This window comes from Platichthys flesus, chromosome 6 (genome assembly GCF_949316205.1).
Source record: "Platichthys flesus chromosome 6, fPlaFle2.1, whole genome shotgun sequence".
NCBI classification, from domain to species: domain Eukaryota; kingdom Metazoa; phylum Chordata; class Actinopteri; order Pleuronectiformes; family Pleuronectidae; genus Platichthys; species Platichthys flesus.
The window spans coordinates 27,549,066-27,571,674 of NC_084950.1; the positions used below are offsets into that span (position 1 = coordinate 27,549,066).

Sequence of the window (22,609 nt, forward strand, 5' to 3'; positions counted from 1 at the left end):
GAAACAATACATATATACTTCTCACTAAACCGTCCAAAGATGTAAAAAGTCCACATATAAGTATCACAGGTTCAGTAAACAGCATAAAAGTGAACAGGAACCCAATAGGACCTCATACATACTGTATTATATCCACATAAGCATTTTTTTTTTTTTTTTTTAAACATAGTAAAATAAGAACAAGAACTAAATAAACAAACAAGTTGGGGTAAACCTCAGTGACTCAAAAAGCCCTCTACCGAGGGAAAATAATAAAAAACAAAAAGGATACAACACTCTACTTTAGACAAATGATGGTCGTATTGGTGTGATATAAGTTATCCATCTTTCCCATCTTTTCAAAAAAGTTCCCTGTTGCAGTCTCAAAGCAAAAGTAATCCTTTCCATCTTAAAAATATCATAGATAATGTCAATCCATTCCTCCACAGTAGGTTTTCCTGGTTTTAACCACCTTCTAGTAATAGCTTTTCTACTAGCAGCACTTAGGATCCGAAATAAATATTTGACATTTGAAGAAACATTTTCTGATGTTAAGGCACCCAAATATAAAGACTCAAATTTAAATTGAACGTCTGTCTGAAAAATGCTTTGCATAACTTTATAAACCTCCCGCCAAAATGGAATTAATGATGCACAGGACCAAAATATGTGGAAATGATTTGCTACGAGGCACCCACACTGTCGCCAGCATGCCGAAGAATTTGTGTAGTGCCTCTTTTGAGCTGGAGTGATGAAGAACCTTATAAGGTTTTTCCAGCAAAACTCTCGCCATACAGTTGAGCTGGAAGTTTTCCACTGTATCTCACATAGGTTCTCCCAATCTTCGTCCTTTAGAACGAGGTTTCCTTCATGTTCCCATTTTTGTTTTACATACAGTGAACTACATTTTGTTTGTTGTAACCCCTTGTAAAATCTTGAGATAAGTTTTTGGTTAGAGCCAGTGGAATAAGCGTCTATAAACACTTTCAACAGAATATTATCCCAGCCTACTTGTGTACACCCCTTCTGTATCTGGTCAATATAATGCCGGACCTGAAGGAATCTGTAAAAATCGTCCTTATCCAAGCCAAACTGCCCCTTCAGATTTTGAAAACTATTCATGGTCCCCTTATGCAAAAATGTGCAATACGCTGTTAAACCTTGCGACCCCCATCTCTTAAATCTTGCGTCCCAATTTTTAGGCAAAAAATCTGGATCAAATGCGCACCATCTCAAGACCTTAACCGCATCCTTCAGGTTATTTTGCGCTATTACCTTGTTCCACATCTTTAGTGACAAACATATCCATGGGTTTCCCAATTCCTTTAAATTATTCAATAAGCGCTTATCCCCAATTGCAGCCTGGATTGGAAATTCATCCGATATAGCACTTTCAATCTCCTTCCACCTAGCGCAGTATTCCGGGTGGCACCAACATATTAATGGCCGCAATTGAGCAGCAGTATAGTAATCTTTTAAGCATGGGAGAGCAACCCGCCCTTGTTTTTTGCCAATTGTAAAGTCTGGTATCTAATTCTTGGCCTTCGTCCCTGCCAAATGAACCTCGAAATATGCTTGTCCCACTCCTGAAATTGTTGGTCCGATATATCCAGTGGAAGGGACCGAAAGAGATAGAGCAATCTCGGCAAAATGGTTAATTTCTGTTTAAATACTTAATACTTCCGGATGTGGGCTGCTGTCCAAGTCGACGTGAATATAGGTCCGGAAATTTTTGGCAAGTTTGGCAACCACGGGATCCGGGAGGTCTCTTTTTCTGTCATTCTGGAAATGAAACCAAATCATTGATAAAATTCAGGTCACTGATGAACACATCTGTCTCTCTCTCCCTCTTTCCCGATCTATCTAGACCATTCCAAAGACCCTGGATCGTATTGCACCTGCCTTTTCTTTCAACAGCTGCAACTATTTGGTAATAATAACAATTATAATAACTAATCATCAACAGCTTTATTATCATCACACACTAAATTATTTCATCTGTTTTCATCATGTCTCATCACCACCACAATTATCATTATAATAGGTAGTCTTATCAATTTTTTGGGGCTTTATTTATTTTCAAAAATGTTCTTTACAGTAAAGTGACAAAATAAATCATGTCATATTGAAACTATGTATTTTTATCAGGTTGAAAAGTCTCGCTCTGCCACAGCCAGGGTGGTTGTCTGGAGAGAGATGGGTGTGCTAAGAAGTTACACAATGGAGAGTACTTACAATGGTTGTGACCAGGGAATATACAAGGTATGTGTATGTAAGACTGTGTGAAATTAGTCCAAAGACACTTTATAAGGTGGACTTGACGACGAAGAAAATTTTTCATTAGCTAGTATCTGTTCCATGTAAGTGCAAATAAAAGTATATATATCACATTTACTCCAGTAAATCAGTTACCACAGTAGGCCTTATGCCTAAATAAGACCCCTCAGGTTTTTGTCCTTTAGCTGTTCTAACATTTATAGAATATTAAGAATTAAAAATAAAAATAAAATCACTTGAAATTAAAAAGGTATTTTTAGGAATATAAAAAACGCTGGATCTTAGAAGGGGTAGTTGAGGGAAAATAATTACCCTCAACTACCATGGTAGGACGAATGACTACCATGGAAGTGACAAGGACGAGCTGGCAATGACCTGGGTAGCTATCCTGTTGCTGATCAGCTGATGAGCTGCAGGAGCGGTGGTGAGCTGTCCGTGCCTGTGGCTCCTTCAAGTCATCTGGGAAAGATGGCACACACCTGCAGAAGGGGCAGAGAAACTGGGGGGCACATAGGATTTTTTTTTATGGTGGAATTTTGTCCCCTTTGTCTGTTTACCTGTTGAATGGACATCTGGGGTATGTCAACCTTCTTTCCTCACATCTCTGCGAATGTGTGAGCAGGTGAAGATGTGCTTCACTGAGATAAACAGCTGGCTGGTCAGTGTGTAAATATGGATTCTGTTTTGATTATCTGAGCAAATATGGCCTTGTTCAGACCTGACATCAACATCTGATCCAAGAGATTTGCATACAAGTTGACAGCTTTAAGTTTGTTCGCACCTGCTGGTGTGTAGTCCAGTTTCTTTCCAATGACCGAGCCAGCCGTTTTTATCAGCCTGTCCTCCCACTTGGTGTTCCTGTCTGTTATGGACTTTTCCCGATTCCTCTCCCTTGGCCCTACCCCTAAATATGAAGTGCCCCTCGCTGGGTACTATCCCCTCCAAACTGAGCCACAAGGAAAAATCTTCCCCTAGGATTTTTGACACCACTCACACTACGTCATCAACAGCCAACCAAAGATATTACAGTGAAAAACAATATCAAATGAGGTTATTACTTCATCAACCAACAGTATAACAATTATATATCTGACACCTGCAGGACAGATGAGACCTATTGTTCTATTGATCAGCGTGTTCATGTCGATTATTTCAATGTCCTTGAGTATTCACAGACTCACACCATCCCGGCTGACTGCCTTCCCAGGATGCAACCTCTTTATCTCTGACCTCACATTGTCTGTTGTAAACACAGGTGTGCTACAGTGTGAGGGAGGATGATGATGGGGGGAAAAACTGGACCTGGAGCTGTGGGGGAAAGAGCAAGTAAAGCAGTATCCACAGGGGACATGGCAGACACTAGATGTAGAGTGAAACCTGTTCTGTTAAATTCATTAGCCCTGTGCTCATCCAAATATCCTGCCATTTGCTGGCTTTGAGTAGCCAGTAATGGTCCCCATTCTGCTCCATACCTCTCTTCTGATGTTATGCTGCAGCTTTCTCACAATCTTGAAATCGTTCCCCACCTTTGCCTGCTTTAGTGTCCTCTTCAGCTCATGTTGCACACCCTTGAATATCTACCTGTCTCCACTGGAATGTCTTGATGTTGCAGATGATCCAATGTTTACTATAGCCTCAATGTACCCTGGAGTTTGCCCGGTATCATTGATTACAAGGCCAAAACACCTGATGACATTAAGTTACACGACTGGAGTTATGTCTCTAACATCTAAGAGACTGGTGGCCGCTAAGCAGAGATGGGCAGTATTTCTATTACTTGCATTTCAAATACGTATTTCAATTACTTTGAGTATTTTGTCATTTGTATTTGATAAAGGCCGATAAAAAATGTAACGTAATTTGTAACAAAATACCGACTGACAGTATCTGGTATTTGAAGACACCCACAAATGGATACAAAAAAATTTTAAGAATCGTCCCGAGTGGGGGCGGAAGACAACTCGCTAAAGGACCACACGGCTGCTGACCCTGGAATGGAAACGACAGAGAGGAAGCCAAGCACAATTCAAGAAGCTAACATGGCAGAAGCTGTCAATAAGCTCCAGGTTTGTCCCTATCGCTGGAGGAAAATAAAATTGGCAAATGGCCTAAAAATATACCAAGGAAAGAAGTGCTTGATGGAAAGAGCAGGGATCTTGCATTGATCAGCAATCTAAGTAGTCAATCAAGTCAGTGGATTGAAGTCCAGTGACTTGACTCAACTCTAAGTTCACAGGTGATTAGTCCTCCTGTATCTGAAGAAGTTAACTCGAGCACAGAGGCAATTTCAGAAGAAGGTATAAAGCCCACTCAGCCAGGAAAACCAACAAGGGAGAAGAAACCTTTACAAACCAAACCAAAGATGAACTGGGCTGGAGCTTCATCAAAAGCAAATGGGAGGCCGAAAGGGCACAGTTGAAACAAAGCTTGAGAGGAGGGTAACATGATCTATGACCATGGAGCAGAACATTTTGGAGAGACAGAACGGATAACACTAACAATGGAAACCTAAAAAAATCTAGAGTAAGAACTTGTTTCTTTAAATACCCCTTCAAGTTTGTGAAATCTCTATTCACCACAAAGAAGCTGGTCACATTGCAGGTGACGGTGACATGGCAAAAATCCCCTGATACTACAATTAATGCATCAGGGTATTGGGTCCTTATTCTTGCGACCATCTCATGGATGACGTTATATGCTTCTATTGTCCCTGCTCGTGCAAGAAAGGAGCAATGTGAGAAGACTCCCTTGTTACATTATACATTCTTAGCCCGTCTGCCAAAAGTTAAATATCCTCACAGCAAATCGCCTCCATCTTAAAATGTCCAGGGTTGCACCATCCATTGTTCACAGACAGAACCAGTCCCCCACTTTTGCTCGTACCACTCACCTTGCAACTCTGTCTGCATGTGATAATCCAGTTGAACACATCTGCTGTAGATTTGGAGAACAAGGACTCCTGTAAATTTGAGTGAGTTGACATACCCTCCCTCAGCTTTACAAATAACGATGATTACAAGAACTTATCTAATTCTACAACCTGTCTGGATGGAAAAACAAAATATCCATGAACAAAAAAGCAACACCAAAAAGCCCAGTAAAAAGGGAGAACTAAAAAAAAGCACAAAATTCCTTTATCTAATCCCTGCGATCTTCAGGGTTAGGCCACAAGTTTTCATCCACATCGCATCTGATGTTATCCAAGGCGATACACCTTGGATAAAAACGCTTGGAATGCCTGATCCACCCTTGACAATCATCAACTGTGATGTCTCTGCAGCCAGCATCCATGGCTTCAAGGAGGGACAACTGGTCATGTGGCTGATGGTCATAGACTTTCCACCTCCATGTAGAAAAGTACTCCTCTATGGGGTTGAGGAAAGGTGAATAGGGTGAAAGAAATAGACGAATCAGTCTTGGGTGGACCTCACTGACTGCATATTGTGGGTTGAGGAAAGGTGAATAGGGTGGAAGAAATAGACGAATCAGTCTTGGGTGGACCTCAAACCATGCTGTAACTGCTTGTGAGTGATGGAAGGCCACGTTGTCCCAGGTGATAACGAAGGTCCTCCTGTTTTCACCCTCCTGATCCTGCTCTGGAACCAGGCGCTGGTGGAGATCATCGAGAAAAGCAAGGAGGCGCTCGGTGTTGTAAGGTCCAACCTGACATTTGTGGAGGAGTGATCCTGATATATTGTTTTAGAACTGATATTACTGTATTACAGAAGCAGAGGTTTTTATACTGTATCTAAGGTTTGGAATATTGTGTTTGCAATTGTGGGATGTTGTGTGTTAACATTTGTAAATAATACAAAAACAATCCATAATTTTGTTTGGAGGTATAGCTTGTCTGTTAAGAAAATGTAAGCATTATATAAATGTGTTCACTGACTGCATATTGTAGGTTGAGGAAAGGTGAATAGGGTGGAAGAAATAGACGAATCGGTCTTGGGTGGACCTCAAACCATGCTGTAACTGCTTGTGAGTGATGGAAGGCCACGTTGTCCCAGGTGATAACGAAGGTCCTCATGTTTTTTTACCCTCCTGATCCTGCTCTGGAACCAGGCGCTGGTGGAGATCATCGAGAAAAGCAAGGAGGCGCTCTGTGTTGTAAGGTCCAACCTGACATTTGTGGAGGAGTGATCCTGCATTTGAAATTGCCGCACACATAGTGATATTTGCCCCTCTCTGTCCAGGAACATCAACTGTGGCCCTTTTTCCAATGACATTTCTTCCACGTCGACGCCTTTTGGCCAGATTAAATCCTGCCTCAACCACGTATACGAATTCATGAGGGGCCTGGTTGGCCTCCAATTCCATAAGTCTCTGAAACAAAATTTATGTAAATCATGCCATTATAGTACTATATACCATACAGTACTGTAACCTATTACTGAGTAGGTTACCTACTTGAAAAGTGCAAAGTTTATAGAACTGTACATTGAATTGAATATACACACTATACCTGGACATATTGTTGTCGTAGCACCTTGACTCGCTCACTGTTCCTCTCAAAGGGAACAGTGTAGAGCTGTTTCATTCGCACTCTGTGTTTGGACAATGTCCGCGTAATGGTTGCGAGGCTGATGCTATTGATATTGTGAAATATCTCTTGGTCCTCCAAAATTCTGCTTTGAATCTCATGCAGTTTAATTGCGTTATTTGCAACAACCATATCTACTATGGCAAGCTCTTGTTGATGATTAAGGAGCTTACCTCTTCCCCCAGAGGGAGGAAGACGTTGCATTCTTTTGAGGGACAAAAAAATCAACATATGCATTACTGTATGGCCTCATTGACATGTCAAGTGAGAATAGAAACAATCCATGCAAAATGCAAACTTACCTGTTGGTTTGTTGAAAGATGTGTATAATTGACGCAACCGTTGACCGCCCCAAATTGGGCTGTACTCTTTCACCAGCCTCCCTTAGTGAAAGACCGTGGTTTATCACATGGTCAATGATAGTGGCACGAATTCCATCACTCACCACTGCCCTTGTAGCCCTTAGAATGCCACCACCACGCATTCTTATACCTCTACCTTGCCCTCTCCTTAGGCCTGCTCTTCTCCCTGGACCTGCTCCTCTCACTTCTCCTGCTCCTCTCACTACTCCTGCTCCTCTCACTACTCCTGCTCCTCTCACTTCTCCTGCTCCTCTCACTTCTCCTGCTCCTCTCACTACTCCTGCTCCTCTCACTTCTCCTGCTCCTCTCACTTCTCCTGCTCCTCTCACTTCTCCTGCTCCTCTCACTACTCCTGCTCCTCTCACTACTACACCTCTCACTGCTCCTCTCACTGGGCCTGCTCTTCTCCCTGGGCCCCTTGCTCTAACTCTTCCTCGTCCAGACATCTTTTTCGGCTTCTGTTTCCAAAAACATCACTCCTCAAAGTCCTCCTTTTAGTAATGCCATTGATTCTAAGCCAGAGTGGAATCAGCTGTGGTTGACCCAATATACCCAACATACATCAGCTGTGTGTCAATTATTCAATTGTTTGTTTATTATCAGCTGAGATATATTGTTTTAGAACTGATATTACTGTATTACAGAAGCAGAGGTTTTTATACTGTATCTAAGGTTTGGAATATTGTGTTTGCAATTGTGGGATGTTGTGTGTTAACATTTGTAAATAATACAAAAACAATCCATAATTTTGTTTGGAGGTATAGCTTGTCTGTTAAGAAAATGTAAGCATTATATAAATGTGTTCACTGACTGCATATTGTGTGAAAACAACATGAAATGTGTGAATGGTATGGCCACAAAGGACCGATGTTGTGCTAATCGTGTTTAGAGTTTTGAAAATGTGACTACTGTTTAGAAAAACGCTTGTTAGCGACTGAAAAAAACTGTAATAATCGTCAGTTTTTCTATTACACAAAACTCTGGTATTAGTTTTAAAATGTGTGTGAATTGAGTTGGTATAGCTTCACTTTGTTTCATAAATAAGTGCAAATCTATTTAACTGTGTGTGTGTGTGTGTGTGTGTGTGTGTGTGTGTGTGTGTGTAGGGCCTGCAAACAGGAACCAGGGAGCTGCAGGAGATGGGGGTGAAGTTCTGCCACAGTCTGCTTTCTGTAACAAAAGACATGAAGGCTCTTTACGACACAAGACTCAGCAACCACATTGGCCTAGATCATAACATCCTCGACCACAACACTCACAAGTAAGAAACCATCTTTAAAAGACATGTACAGTTTAGTACAAAATACCTTGATGGGGGTAAAAGAAATTAGGAAAATCTTTCAAAGTGAGAACATGAGATTAGGACTTCAGATATGGGTTAAAGCTAGAATGGGTAATGTCCTTACTAAAAGGGATATCTTATCTCCACAGTTGGATGTTGTGAGACTGATTTTGAGTTAGGACTAAATTACCATCGTACATCAATTAAAATGGTTTATAAACTTATTAAACTCATAGTAAATAACAACTATGGGTTTTAAACAGAACATTTCCAGTAATTGATATTATCTTCATAACCAAACACAAGGTGGTACGTTTGTCACCTAAATCATCCCAATAAAAAATGAAATATGAACGCTAAGTAGTTAATTTACATCTGCATGAACTGAACTTGGAACAGTGTCAACTGGTCAACCCTGCTTCTACAGATGGGCCCAGATTCAGATATCACGTTCACATTTAATTGTGTAAATGTTGGGTTGTTTGTTTGATTTAAAAAAGAAAAGATAAGTTTAATTTAACCATACTATATTTGCCCCAAAAAAGGCTACGTTGCCCCATTTGTTTAAGATAAAGGTTATCTTTGAGTTTGATAAAGAAGAAAAGTTCTAATTATATTTGCTCAGAGGCATAGAAGAGACAACAATATTTAATTATGGTGTGGTATTTATTTTTCAATCTTAATAACTATCATTTGGACTTGTCTTCATTAAAAAAAACAAAGTTAAAATGTATATGTCCGCCTTCTGTCATTTAACAATAAATGACAATACATATAGAAAATGGGGATTTTTCGGGCATTTAGAAATGGTTATTAATCATTTTTATTCACAACTAGCCTGTGATTAATCTGATTACATTTTTTTAACGTTTGACAGCCCTAGTAAAATATATTCAACTGAAACATTGTACCAGTATGTGTCATGCAGTTCTACAACTGTGTGGACATCTGTTTGGACCTCTCTCTTTAGTTTGCCTGCATTTGGACCACTTGTCCATTGAGCAATATCCGCAAATATCCATGCTTGCACTAAATAGTCAATGAACAGAATGCACATATTGTATATATTTTATATTTTTTTATCTTTATATGCTTATGTTTTTAATCTTGCATAGAGCAATTGTAACAAACACAATTTCCCCTTGGGATCAATAAAGTATTTCTGATGCCTAAATGTCCTTGTAGTTACTGCTGCAGTAAATGCAGCTATTGCGAGTTCTCGCGAGGAAGAAATCTTAGTATATAGTTAGAGCTTAACAAGATATGACATTCTTTGCCCTTAATCCTAAGGAAAAACCACCACACCAAAAAGAGGAAAAATAACTTAGAGACGTCAGCGAGAGCCACATGTGAAGGATCCCTTCTAGGATGGACAGATATACATTAGTTCAGCTGACAACACGATCTTGATCCAACACCACTATCCATGATCAGCAGCCAGCATGATCATGATCCACCACCGATATCCAAGGTCAGCTGCCAACACAAACAAATCAAAGAACATGATTCTCACAGTGCTCCCAGGATTTTTTTCCCAGGTCAGAATGTTGTGTGAAGTAATGGTCTCACTAAGGGATGGAGATAAGTGAGTATAAATTGCTCAATGATCTGCATCAACCGGCCTAGTCCCAAGTTATTTGGGATGCAGACTCAGTAACACGCAAAAGGTCACCAAGGTTGTGGTACTCGCCTTAATTTTCGGAGTTCTTTCCTCACCTGGGTTGTTGTGACTGTAGCGCTTCTTTGGCCTCAATCTCCATGCGATTCTAAGCACTGGGTTCTGTGGCTGAGGGGTAGAGTGGTCGTCCACCAACCTGAAGGTCGGCCGGTTTGGGTAATGTGAGACACCCCCTGTATCTAGGCAACGGAGAACATTTTTGGTCATGTGACCATTATATTTTTCAAGCCCCTCCCATACCCACCTTGCCATGAATGAGAAGTTGGTGCTGGTGCTGTGGAAAGTGTGTTTTTTCACAGAAAAAACAAATTGATTCAGGTAGAAAAACTTATATCATACATGTTGATGAACTTCCAACATATAAAAGAGACATGAAGCACATGTTACATTTAGTTGTAAACATATTTTAGTGTAATATTACATTACATATGTTTTATTTTTAATGTCATAAACATTGTAGAAAAGCCATCATGCCAAGCAACTACACCAGGAAGACAACCTGGGTTAAACACCCCTCGCAGAGATGGAGAGTGCAGCCGCGGAGGTCATGCAAGGAAAGAAGTCCTTAAGAAAAGCTGAAAGGGATAGAAATATTGACAAGACAACCCTCAAAAGATTCATAAAGAAAAAAGAGAAAGGGGAAGTAAAATCAGTAGCCTGGGGTGCAGTAGCTTAGGCAAAGAGAATATTCACAGATGAGATGAAGGAGGAGCTTGCCAAACACTTGAAACAACTAGCTAACCAGTTCCATGGCCTTACTCCAGTTAAATGCCGTGAACTGGCATTTGAATACGCAGAGAAAAAAAAACTGTTAATATCCCTGTCCCTGCCAATTGGAGAGAGAAACAATGTGCAGGTAAGCCAGAGTGTGCAACATGAATCACATTAATCATAATAATTGTTCTGTCCCCCAAATGTGTTTAATATTTAGCTATGCAACAGCGCCCCCTTGAGGCAGTTCAGGGATATATCATTGCCATAGATCAAGGTGTACTTCCCCCGGAAGTGATTCAAAGTTGTTTTCTGTGTTGTTTATAAACGGCAGCTCCACTCACAAGTTGTGTCTTTCTTCTGCGTGTTAACTACGGGTGTAACGATTCATCCACTGAATCGATTAATCGATTTATATTCCTGCGATCCAACTGAATCGATCTGGGCTCAGCAAATCGGCATTCCGGACGACATTTATCGATTAAAAATCGATTGAAATGGTACATAATCGATTTGTATCGATACTTGGAAACTGCACATTGGATTTAAGCACAAAAACTGTATGGATGTGTGTTTGTTTTTTAGCACTTTAGACACGTTAAACGTTACTCGATTCAGTCTGCCTGTCTGTGACGTCATCGGTACGCACTGGCAGCCGCGCCAAACTCAGAACAACATCAAAACACAGCATGCCAGATGGCAGAGGAGACGGCGAGCAAAACATTTATAAGCCAACTTATCCATCCAGTGTGTGGAAACATTTTGGCTTTTGCAAACACGAAAGTGTTCTAAATAAGTCGGTCGCTGTTTGTAGAATATGTAGAAGCCAAATAAAAAACCACGGAAACATGACGAATCTTTCCAGCCATCTAATAAGGCGCCATGGGATTAAACAAAACGCCGACAGTCCAGGAACCTCTAGCAGTGTTACCGCTGCAGCAGCAGCAGAAGGTAACACTGCTGCTGCACTGTCCAGTAAAGTTACTGAATCGATTTCAAGTCACTGAATCGAATCAAATCGTTCTAAATTAACCAGGATCATCCTTGAATCGAATCGTTAACCATGAATCGTCATTCGAAGTTAAAATGAATCGTTACACCCCTAGTGTTAACGCATCGTCTTTTCACAAAATTCAGTAAAGTTCGCGAAAATACCTACCGTGGAGTCTTTTCAGTGTTTAAGCTGGTTTTACAATCCAATTATAATCAGCCCCAAACAACTATCGATCTGGCTAAATATCTTGCACGCAGCAGCCTTGTAACCTCAGGCCTCACCACATTTGATGAGGCCAATTGAACTATTGGGAATGGAAAGCATCTTTTCTGACTGCTATTGCTGGTTTAGACCTATCCGCTGGTGAAGAGCTGGACTTGCTATTCAAGTATCTGGGTAAAGAGTCAGCAGAACATGTGAGAAAAATCAAAGCATTCAACATCAGAAACCCAAATGCTGGACTCTTAATGGCATGGGAGAGACTTGAGGAAATATAAGGTCACCAGAGGCTATTGAACAAGCCCTCTTCAACAAGCCGGAAGCTTCCCCAAGTTTACAACAAGAGAACCACAGAGACTCAGAGAACTAGCAGTGCTGATAGCGTGTATCCAGCCGGACACAGTGGAGAGGCCAAGAAAATGTATGCAATGCTGGATGAGCAAAGCAACCGCTCCTTGGCACGCTCCAAGTTCATTGACATTTTCAAAATCTCAGGGTCCTCTTAACCGTACACATTGAAAACATGTGCTGGACAAAAAGAGACAATGGGCAGGAGAGCCTGTGGGTTCACCGTGGAGTCAGCAGATGAGAGACTTAGTTTTCCTCTACCCACACTTCTAGAGTGCAACAAAATTCCTAATAATCGCTCTGAGATACCTACCCCGACCACAGCTAGCCACCATACTCACCTGAAGCACATCACCGACATGATACCACCTCTCGATCCGGATGCCGACATACTCCTCCTACTGGGCAGAGACATTCTCAGAGTCCACAAGGCCCGTGAACAGATAAGTGGTACAGGAAACGCTCCGTTCGCTCAAAGGCTGGACCTGGGATGGGTTGTCAACAGTGACGTGTGCCTTGCAGGAGCCCCACAGACCATCAGAGGTGAGCAGCTACAAGACGTCCATCTTAGATAATGGTCGGGACAGCCATCTGCAGCCAAATCAAGGTAAAAGAGATCTTCAGTCAAGCACCTAAGCATTCACATCATGCTGCACTGACCCCCACGTACTGCTCAATGACACATCGTGATGACAGCCTAGGACAAACAATCCCCACTCTAACTGCTGGAGACCATAAACTTGCGACATCATCGGAGGACATGATGTTTCTCAAGACTATGGAAGCTGAGTTCCATCAAGACAGCTCGAACAGCTGGGTGGGACCACTACCCTTCAGAGCAGCCAAGGAAGCAGAGGCAGACTTTGGCAGAGACGCAAGAGCCTTGTTGACCGTGAGTTTTATGTTGATGCTCTTTAGTAATTTGATACTGAGGAAAAGGCCATCAGTGTAGTCGGGCGAGCACAAAAATGCTTGCAGCTTCTAACCTCAGGTTGCACAAGATTGCATCAAATCACCCCAAGGTCATCAAGGCATTCCCACCTGAGGATCATTCAACAGATGTAGAGGGCCTGGACTTTTTAGCCTATGAGCTCCCCACTCAACGTAGCCTTGGGTTGTCTTTGAACATGGGCACAGATGCTTTCACGTTTCAGATCGCAGACTATCAGAAGCCATTCACTCGCAGAGTAGTATTGTCTATCGTAAACAGTCTTTACGATTTATCTGATTCTCCCGTGCAGCCACGTCCGTATTTAGCGAACTAGCGTGGCATTAGCTGAATGCTAACAAGTGGCTACACAGCAGGCAAGAGATACATTTATTAATCCCACACAAATGCACAGACACACTACATACAAATGGGTAAAATTTGTCCTCTGCTTTTGACCCATCTGGTGAACACATCAGGACACACAGAGCTGTGGGCAGCCATGCACGGCGCCCGGGGAGCAGATGTTGGGGGAGTAAGGTGCCTTGCTCAGGGGCACTTAGAAAGTGGGCTAGGGAGAGTCCTCTTCGACTTTTGAACAGATCTAGGTGTTGTTCATCCAGGTATGTTGTTCGATCGCTCCGTGGATTCAAGCCAGAGACCTTCCAGTCTGATGTCCTTCATTTTCTGGCCCTAGTCCAATTTTCTGCCACTATTCCACCGCCTCTCCCATAATGGCAGGAGTGACTCCCACCGTCAAAACACACTTTGTCAGGGGCGTTCTGCTGAAAGGATCAACACAGAGAGTCACAGGGATCTCAGAGTGAAGATGGAGAACAGTTAAATGCAGGGATATTATTTAGGAGAACTAAGGCTGTTTGTCTGAGGCAGGTCAGACTGGTCCTGTAGGCACAGTTTGAGACAGGGATCAAGGTATAGAAAACTGATTAGCATACATTTTCATTAGGTTCTTGGAAAGTCAATAAGTAATAGAAAGGTCATACAGGTATATAGAAAGATCGTACAGGTTTCGGTTCATAAATGTTTCAGGTCATAGAAGTCTAAGACAGGTATGCAAAAAATTACTCAACTACAAAATAGGTTTAAACCACACTTAGTTATTTCCCAGTTCCGTAAGGTTCGTGGAAATGTTAAAACCGCCGGCGGAGGCATGGGTGAGTTTGTGTGCATGTCCGTATGTGTGTTTGTGCATGTGCGTGTGTGAAATAGTCTGCAAAGACAGAATAAAAATCACAAGCTAACCTGTACCTTGTGACTCTGATGCTCAATTGACAAGGAACCCGTGGTATACAGTAACACGTGTTTTGCGCAATGTTACCCTTCCCTCAAGTTCTGGGAGTATCACATAGAAGCTATGCAGTTCAGTAATAGTAATCAGTGTTATATGAATCTCTGGGTTATACATTATTCCACTGCTTTGTGGTGACAATGCTAGAAAAAAATAAAAACTAATAGTAACTGATGTAAAGATTAATTAAAAACCAAATTTTTCCATATGTTTTCTCAAGGAGACATATTCACAATGTCTGATATAACTCAAAGATATGGAGTGTTTTTATAACAATACTGAACCTAACTTTACTCTATCCTCTCTTTTGCAGCTTTTTTGAAGACGATGAGCCTCCATGTGTTGAGGAGATTGAGTATTCCACAAACTGTCCAACTCTCAAAGGCACTGATCTGGATTCAGATATCAACAGTAACATGGCCATTTTGGATGAAGACGAAGATGTCGATGGCATAGGACAAAGGGGAGCAAAGCAGCATCAAGGCAGCATTGGCATGTTGCAACAATCAAATATGAAGAGCTGCCTATTCCCTGACTCAATCAGACAGGCATCAATCAAAACACTCATTGAGAAAAGAAACAAGTGTCAGGGTGTGAGCATTGTCAATGGACAAATCACAAGTTAAAGGAATATTTCTATAATTTTCAGTGTTTTTAAAGAGATAGAAATGACAACCCCGCCTGCAAGGCCTGCTCTAAATTAATAACAGAATTTTTTTTTTTTATTTGAAATAAATAAAAAAGTCAAACCGCCATCTCACTCTATATATAAGCAAAGTGTTTTTACATAGACTTTAGATTGATTTGGACTTCATCTAAGTGTTCATTAGTTTGATGGCCTGGTTGTAAAACTGTTCCTGTGTCTCGTTCACTTGCTGTACAGTGTTCTGTGGTGCCACCCATAAGTTGTGTCTATGGTGTGATGGATGAGCAGTGATGTTTCCTGTTCATTTCCTAAACCTGGCATGTATTTGCCATGGATGGACTGCAGGTGGCCACCAATGATTTCTACTGCACTTCTGACTGCCATAATCGAATCTGTTCTCTCAATATCCATATGAAGGTTATGGGCAGATGATATCAAACTTTGTTAAAGCCCTATGAGAAAATTGTGATTTGTGAATATGGGCTTTACAAATAAAATTTGATTGATTGATATCCATCCATGTCTTGTTTAGAAGTACAAGACCAGATTACAAAAGACAGTGTAGAACTGTATCAGCAGGTCTTAGGCAGGTTCAACTCCATGGATTATTGCAGGAATTACATTGTCATAAATTAAGTTGCCATTGTGGTCTCCCAATAATAGTCACTGACCATCCATTCAGGTTTCAACATGCTTTTATTGGTGACTCAAGCAAACATAAATGTAAAAAAATTATAATCGACTAATCAATCATCAAACTGTCATGCAGTTACTGCTAGCATCTTGGCTGCTCAGCTGTTTCCAGTCTCGCTCCTCTCTTTTTGGCATTTTTCATGTCACCTTTACAATCCAGGGAAAGTAATCGGCCAACTAACCTCAGCATTGCCATTGACCCTCCCTGGTTCAGCCTTACACACATTCTCTGCTGGGCCTTTTTGATGACGGATGTAGAGTTTGATGTCCACTTTAGGTCCAGGGAGACAGATTTTCAACAAAAACTTATTATAAAATTATTTCTTTCTTCCTGGAAGTTGCTTGGACACACACACTAACCATAAGCCTCACTGTGCTAGCATGTTCTGACAACACCAAGGAACAACCTTCCGTTTCTCGATTTTTGCTCATTTTACCCTAATGATAGATTTATTTTTTTAATGTTAAAATATTGGTTGGAGATATATGTTCTCTGCATCTTATTCAAATTAAACACAATTTCAAGTACAAGCATTTCTCTGAGTGTAACTGCATTTAAAAGTGCATAAAACATACATTCAATTATTACGGTGTATCTTTACTTCAATCATCTTAATATACATTATCACTCATAAAGAAATATAAACATTTACAATATAGACCTATTGAACATTAGCTTATAACTGGTCTTTATAAGGCACAATAACATTACATAACTTAATTACAGAGTCTGTGTGTCGGAGCTGAACTACATACTGTAAAGTAAACAATATACTATTGCGACTCGCCTGCAAGACGACGCGAATGTAAAATAAACACCTATACAGGCGAATGTAGCCTCGCCCACCTAGTGGCGCAAGTGTCTCCCGCCTCGCTGCCCAGCAGAGTTTGTAAGTTTTACCAGTCTAAGTAGACAATCAAAACAACATCAACATGTCTCAATGACACTCGTGGTGATCAAGCGAAGCTTAAGAAGCTAACGTAGGGGACTCTCACCCACTACTAACCTGTAAAATACAGGATGAATGCAGCAGCAATAAAGACATGGTACATTCAGTTCCTCATCCAGACTGCATCTGGCCAAAGAGACAGGACGGGTAGCAACTGCTCCCGTGCCAAACGTTCCACCTGAGTGCTGCTGTCAATCACTGATTTCTCTAATGAAACATAAAACCACGTGACTATCATGTATATTAGTAGGAATAATCTTAAATAACTGTTAAAGTAATTAAATACAATATTTTGGGGCATAACACATATAGAAGGTGGCGCAAAAAAACAAATTTTGTATTTTTTATTTTTTTTGCTGGGCGCAGTTTTGACGCCCCCCTTTGAGTGGCGCCCTAGGCAACCGCCTATGTCGCCTGTAGGAAAGACCTGCCCTGGCTAGAGTTTGTTATGGCAACACACAGGGCCAGACTCATCACTGTCCCGGTTGATGCCACTTATCATTGTGTCCCCTACAAATTTCAGGACAGGTCTCTTGAGATGCAGTCGTTGGTGTAGAAGGAGAAGCAATATCAAGAACCCTTGAAGCAGTTCGGGACTTCAAACAGCTCCAGTGATCTGAGGACGATATGTATGAAGATCAGGGCCAGCTGATAAGCACAGACCTTTACACAGGAAGTTCACAGGAGCCTGGAGCTCCAAAAAAGGTTGAAACACATCCTCCTCACAGACCCTGAGTGCCTTTGGGAAGTCAGTAGAGAGGGCTGAGGGGTCGCCAAGGAGAGCAGTTGATATCCATACACTGGGGACTGACAGTGCCACTATCATAGAATGTGTTAACAGCAGCCACAACGCAAATGACTTCTTCATGCAGTCCCCCTGGCCATAGTGATTTGTCAAAGATGTTTTACATTCAAAGCCTCTCTGGGAAAGCACCCAGCCATGAGCGGTTACTGGCACAGGTCTGGAGAGCAGAGCGTCGGTTAATAACAGTCCTCCTCTTTCAACTCTCTGAAGCCAAGGTGGAATGCATCCACTGTGCCATTGTACATTTTATTGTAAGTGAGATTAACCTGTATTCAAAAGTCTTATTTGACACAACCTTCATGCACAAAAGCAGTGCCATAATCTGAATGTGTGGCTAAAATATGTATTAGGACTTTAATATCCTTTTAGGGTGATAGGGGAAGGGCTAATGTGCTGCTTTGTCCTGCCAACACAGCAGTTATTTGAAAAGAGATACGGCAGGTGACTTAGACCAGCCCCACTGCCACCAGGCGACAAACCCTGCACAGAATGAGAGGCCCTTGGTCTCAAGGGAAATTTGGTCGGGTGAGCAGCTGGAGATCTTGAAGTTCCAGGAAGATTGTGGATAAGAAATTAATGACTGAATTTATGTTTTTATTTCACGTCACATCTGTCAGATACCAGCAGAGCAGCCAGATAATTGCAGAGGATAAAGGAATATGTCCAATCAAACAGAATTAAGTGTGACTAAATACTTCCATCTACTGGTAAAAAAGGAGCACAACATACCATAACATAACACTACATAAAGTGGACCCAAATTTGTTTTGTCTGAAGACAAACGTAAAATAACCAACACAATTTTTGTTGAGTTAATTGTAAAGGTCACCGAAGTGCACTTTATAGGTATAGTAAATGTGTTAGGGAGGACAGAAAATCTGCTTTTGTTACCTACATATATTTTAGTCTTTGCATTTTAATCTGGCAGAAGCCTTAAATTAAAATGGTAAGGGATTGGATCTCCATCTGTACTTGTTTATTGTATTGTATGTATTATAGTGCATATATTTGTTTCTTTATATCTGAATGTTATAAATGGGGGGAAGTGACGTCTCAACAGGGTTTTTTGTTTGTGCGGCCCGGTGAGCGACCAGCAAAGTTCGTTGAAACAGCGATTTACAAAGGATTATTTCCAAATAGATGGATTATTGCCTGGGTGAAACTTTCAGGGATTTCCGTTAGGATCAGGCTCATTTTCTGGGCGGTCTGAGGTGGTGAGAATAGCCTGGACTATTTTGTATATTATTGTTTGCCGCAATTTCACCACGCCACACCTGCTTAAACTTTGCTTTGGGATGTTTTTTGGGATTCGTTACTATAAAGGCCAAACTATTTTGTTTGATGAACTGAGGGTCTATATGAACCTGGGGTATTGATGTATGTGATTTGTTTGAAGTTGAGTGGTTGTGCTCACATTCCCGTCTGTGTTTGCTGGCGCTACATGTGTATAGTTAGGTTCATTGAAAAAAAAAAGACTATTAAATGCAATGTTCTGGGTTAAATTCGTTATTATATATTCTTTCATATGTGGTGGGGCCAGAAGACAAGGTTATCGATCCTATCAAGTATTTTTCGATTATTGCAAGAGGGTCGTGGGCGGCGCCCGTACACAGCTTCCAGCCATTCTCCTTATAGTGTATTTTTATACATATAATATATTTTTCCCTTAGATTAAAAAAAAAAGGTGAATTGTTACAAGATAGGATGCTTGTCAGACATCTGTGCTTCAGAGTGATGTCTTGAATAAGTGTCTGAAAACATTCACAAAGGAGAAACACACACACATGTTGACTATATGATAATTGGAGCGATTAGGGGTTGTAGGCTGAAATGTTTGTTTTTTCACATATCAAAAACAGTAATTTTACTTGTCAAAATATGACTTTGACATACAATCTCTATACAGTATTCAATTCAATTTTTGTTCAATGGTGCCTCTGACGTTTTACAGTCCAGATATTAGCTGTTTCTGTGATGATTCTATGTTTGTTTTGGTTTTGTTGTATGAATTCTGTGTTCTCTCTCTGCCTCCCCTTTCTGTTCTTCCCCTGCAGGTCATTAGCGTGGCAGGGGGTGTGGCTGGCTTCTCCTTCTCTGCAGCAGACAAGGCACACCTGCTCTCACTCTCTCATCAACCTCACCATAAATGCCTGGTCTTGACTCCACTGCTCTGCCAGACAATTCCGTCTAGTCCAGTAGTGCTCTGTGCGTTTCTTGTGATTTTTTCTGAATTCTTGTTTTGTTGAAGTGACTTACCCTTGTTTGTCCTCCGCTTTGCACAGTTATCCTGTGTGCCGTATGCATTCAAAGATTCTGTCTATTTTTCTGGCAAAGTTGCTTATATCAATTCTTTTAATGTGATATACAGAAATAAAACCAAAACATACGTGTACAGAATAGTGACTAGTTCCTTTCTCATACTGTTACTCAGTAGATAAGCAGGTCATCCACTGACCTGTAGTTGAACGGTTCGATGTGATATAGTTCCAAGGCACTTACTCACAGCACACAGACACACACAGTGAAATACATACCAAATCGATAATGGGCGATAACGGATTCTTGCTGGGTGAGGTTTCTGATTGAGAGTTTGTCATTCAAATTTTGCTCGCACACACACAAATTGATGTCTGTGACCCCAAAGTGCAGTTTGAGGGGAAACGATTGTCTATCATTGGATCATGTGGTCTTGGAGTAATTTTATCATCAGTAACAGGGGACAATCCTCAGGTTTGGTCTCATTCATATTTAATGGGCGAGATCAGACAATTGTCTGACCAATGAACAGCAGGTCGCAAGATTTGGACCACTGTTCTAGAGATGCTGTACTAGAAAATGTGTAGTTTTATGTATACCTGCTGAAGCAGCAATAGAAAACCGGTTTACTCTGAATGCTACAGTAGTTTCACATGGATCTGACTCTGCCCCTGGGTTTGTACTATGGATTTCTTTGTGAGGACCAGTGGCGGCTGTTAAACCCTAACCCCCCCCAAAAAAAACACAATATACCAATGCCATTGCCTTTATCGAGCTGCTGACCAATGCTAAGCCTGCTGAAAAAAGGTAGCCTCATTGTGTCTAAGTGCCTTTAGCAACTGTCAAACGTTTGCATTTTTCAGAGCGATCAAAGACATTACTTATACCGCATCAAGTTAGCCAACTCTGTTTCTCAATACAAAGGCAGGAGACACTGGTGGGAACTCGTCCTCATAACTTGCGGCTGGCTCTAGAGAGCTACGTCACGTGTGAAATCTGCACAAACCAATTAAAGAGCAGCCTGTATCCCCGTGGTTGCCAAAAATATAAGGACCCCAATTATCATCTATTTGGCGAGTGCCTCACACCAGGAAGTATATCATGTACTGTATTTAGACAGAAATTAACCAAATACAATTTGAAAACCACTTAGATTGAACGCTCACATGTGTTTACGTTCTACCAGGAGCATTGTACAAGTAAACTATTATTTGCACAGGACCTGAGATGGGCGGAGAACATCACCTCTACCATCAAGAAGGCCCAGCAGAGGATGTTCTTCCTGCGGCAACGAAGAAATTCAACATGCCGCGGAAAGTGATGGTTGAGTTCTACACAGCCATCATTGAGTCCATCCTCAACGCATCAATTACCGTCTGGTTCGCTGCCTCGACTGTCAAGGACAAGGGCAGACTGCAGCGGATCATTCGGTCAGCTGAGAAGGTCAATCGGCTACGACCTGCCGGCTCTCCTAGACCTGTTCCACTCCAGAACCAGTAAGAGAGCAGGCAAGATCATCGCTGATCCTTCCCATCCCGGTCACCCACCTATTTCCTAGACTCCCATCCGGAAAAAGGTTCCAGGACTAAAACCTTTCACCACCTGAACAGTTTTTCCCCATGGCAGTGGGGCACACAAACAATCCCCCTGCATCAGACTGACTTTGCCCCCCGCACATAATTTATCCAAAACCAACCACTGCACCTTAGCACCGCACATGCCCATACCTTATTGTTTCTTACTGTATATATTGTTGTCTTACAGTGTATATTGTTGATTTATGTCCAATTGTTGTTTTATGTACAGTGCACAAACCACACCAAGGCAATTTCCTATATGTGCAAATATACTTGGCAAATAAAATAATTCTGATCTGATTCTGACAATTATAATTTTTGTAATCATTGTAGCACTGAACGGGCCCGAGCACACACAACTCAGGACCTGTTGCGATTGGTGGAGAGAGGGAACGGCTATCAGGCACAAGGATCTGGCTTGCATGCGTGGATAAACACTGTCATGACATGAAGGTTTTCCCAGCAGACGGTCGAAGGAGGGGCTAACCTGGGAGCGGCTCCTAATCATTTCCTGATTTGAACCCGGGATGATGGTACTACGCCTGCGGACCTATCAAGGAGGACTTCCTCTCGTAATTTACCAATCCTGTTATACCTGTTATAAAATATTTAGGGCTGTAAAATGATAATATTTTTTTATCAAATGAATCACAGGTTTCTATGGATTAATCATGATTAATCACATTACCGATTTTCTCTGTATATTTTTGTGAAAACAAAAATGTTATGACAAAAGACGGATATATACCAAAAAAAATGTTTTCTTTTTATATCAATAAATAAACAAAACAATGGTGCTGCAACTCAGCAGTTCTCTTTACTATTCCAAATGGAACATTAATATAATCTTCATCCTAAACAGAATTCGGGCTTCTTAGCCATTGTATGGTTGAATAAAACTTTTTTCTTTTCTTTTTAAATCAAACAGAAATTATTTGAGCTTCTTTGCCATTCTTTTTATAGGATGGTTGACATTTTTATATTTTTTGTCAAACAACCCTTCACCACACCATGACACAATCTAATGCTTCTCAAGGTCCTCTTAGCTAGTC

The 22,609-nt window shown here is 41.2% G+C and overlaps 1 protein-coding gene across 1 annotated transcript in view; it reads left to right on the plus strand.

Moving 5' to 3' along the window:
• Positions 1-15,788, plus strand: part of LOC133955570 (cytosolic carboxypeptidase 4) — a 166,511-nt gene extending 150,723 nt beyond the window's left edge. The window contains exons 23-26 of the mRNA XM_062390471.1: positions 1,847-1,909; positions 2,128-2,241; positions 8,268-8,422; positions 14,944-15,788. Coding sequence (XP_062246455.1) covers positions 1,847-1,909; positions 2,128-2,241; positions 8,268-8,422; positions 14,944-15,256 — 645 coding nt within the window. The 3' untranslated portion in view covers positions 15,257-15,788. The remainder of the gene's footprint in view (positions 1-1,846; positions 1,910-2,127; positions 2,242-8,267; positions 8,423-14,943) is intronic.
• The last annotated feature ends 6,821 nt before the right edge of the window (positions 15,789-22,609 follow it).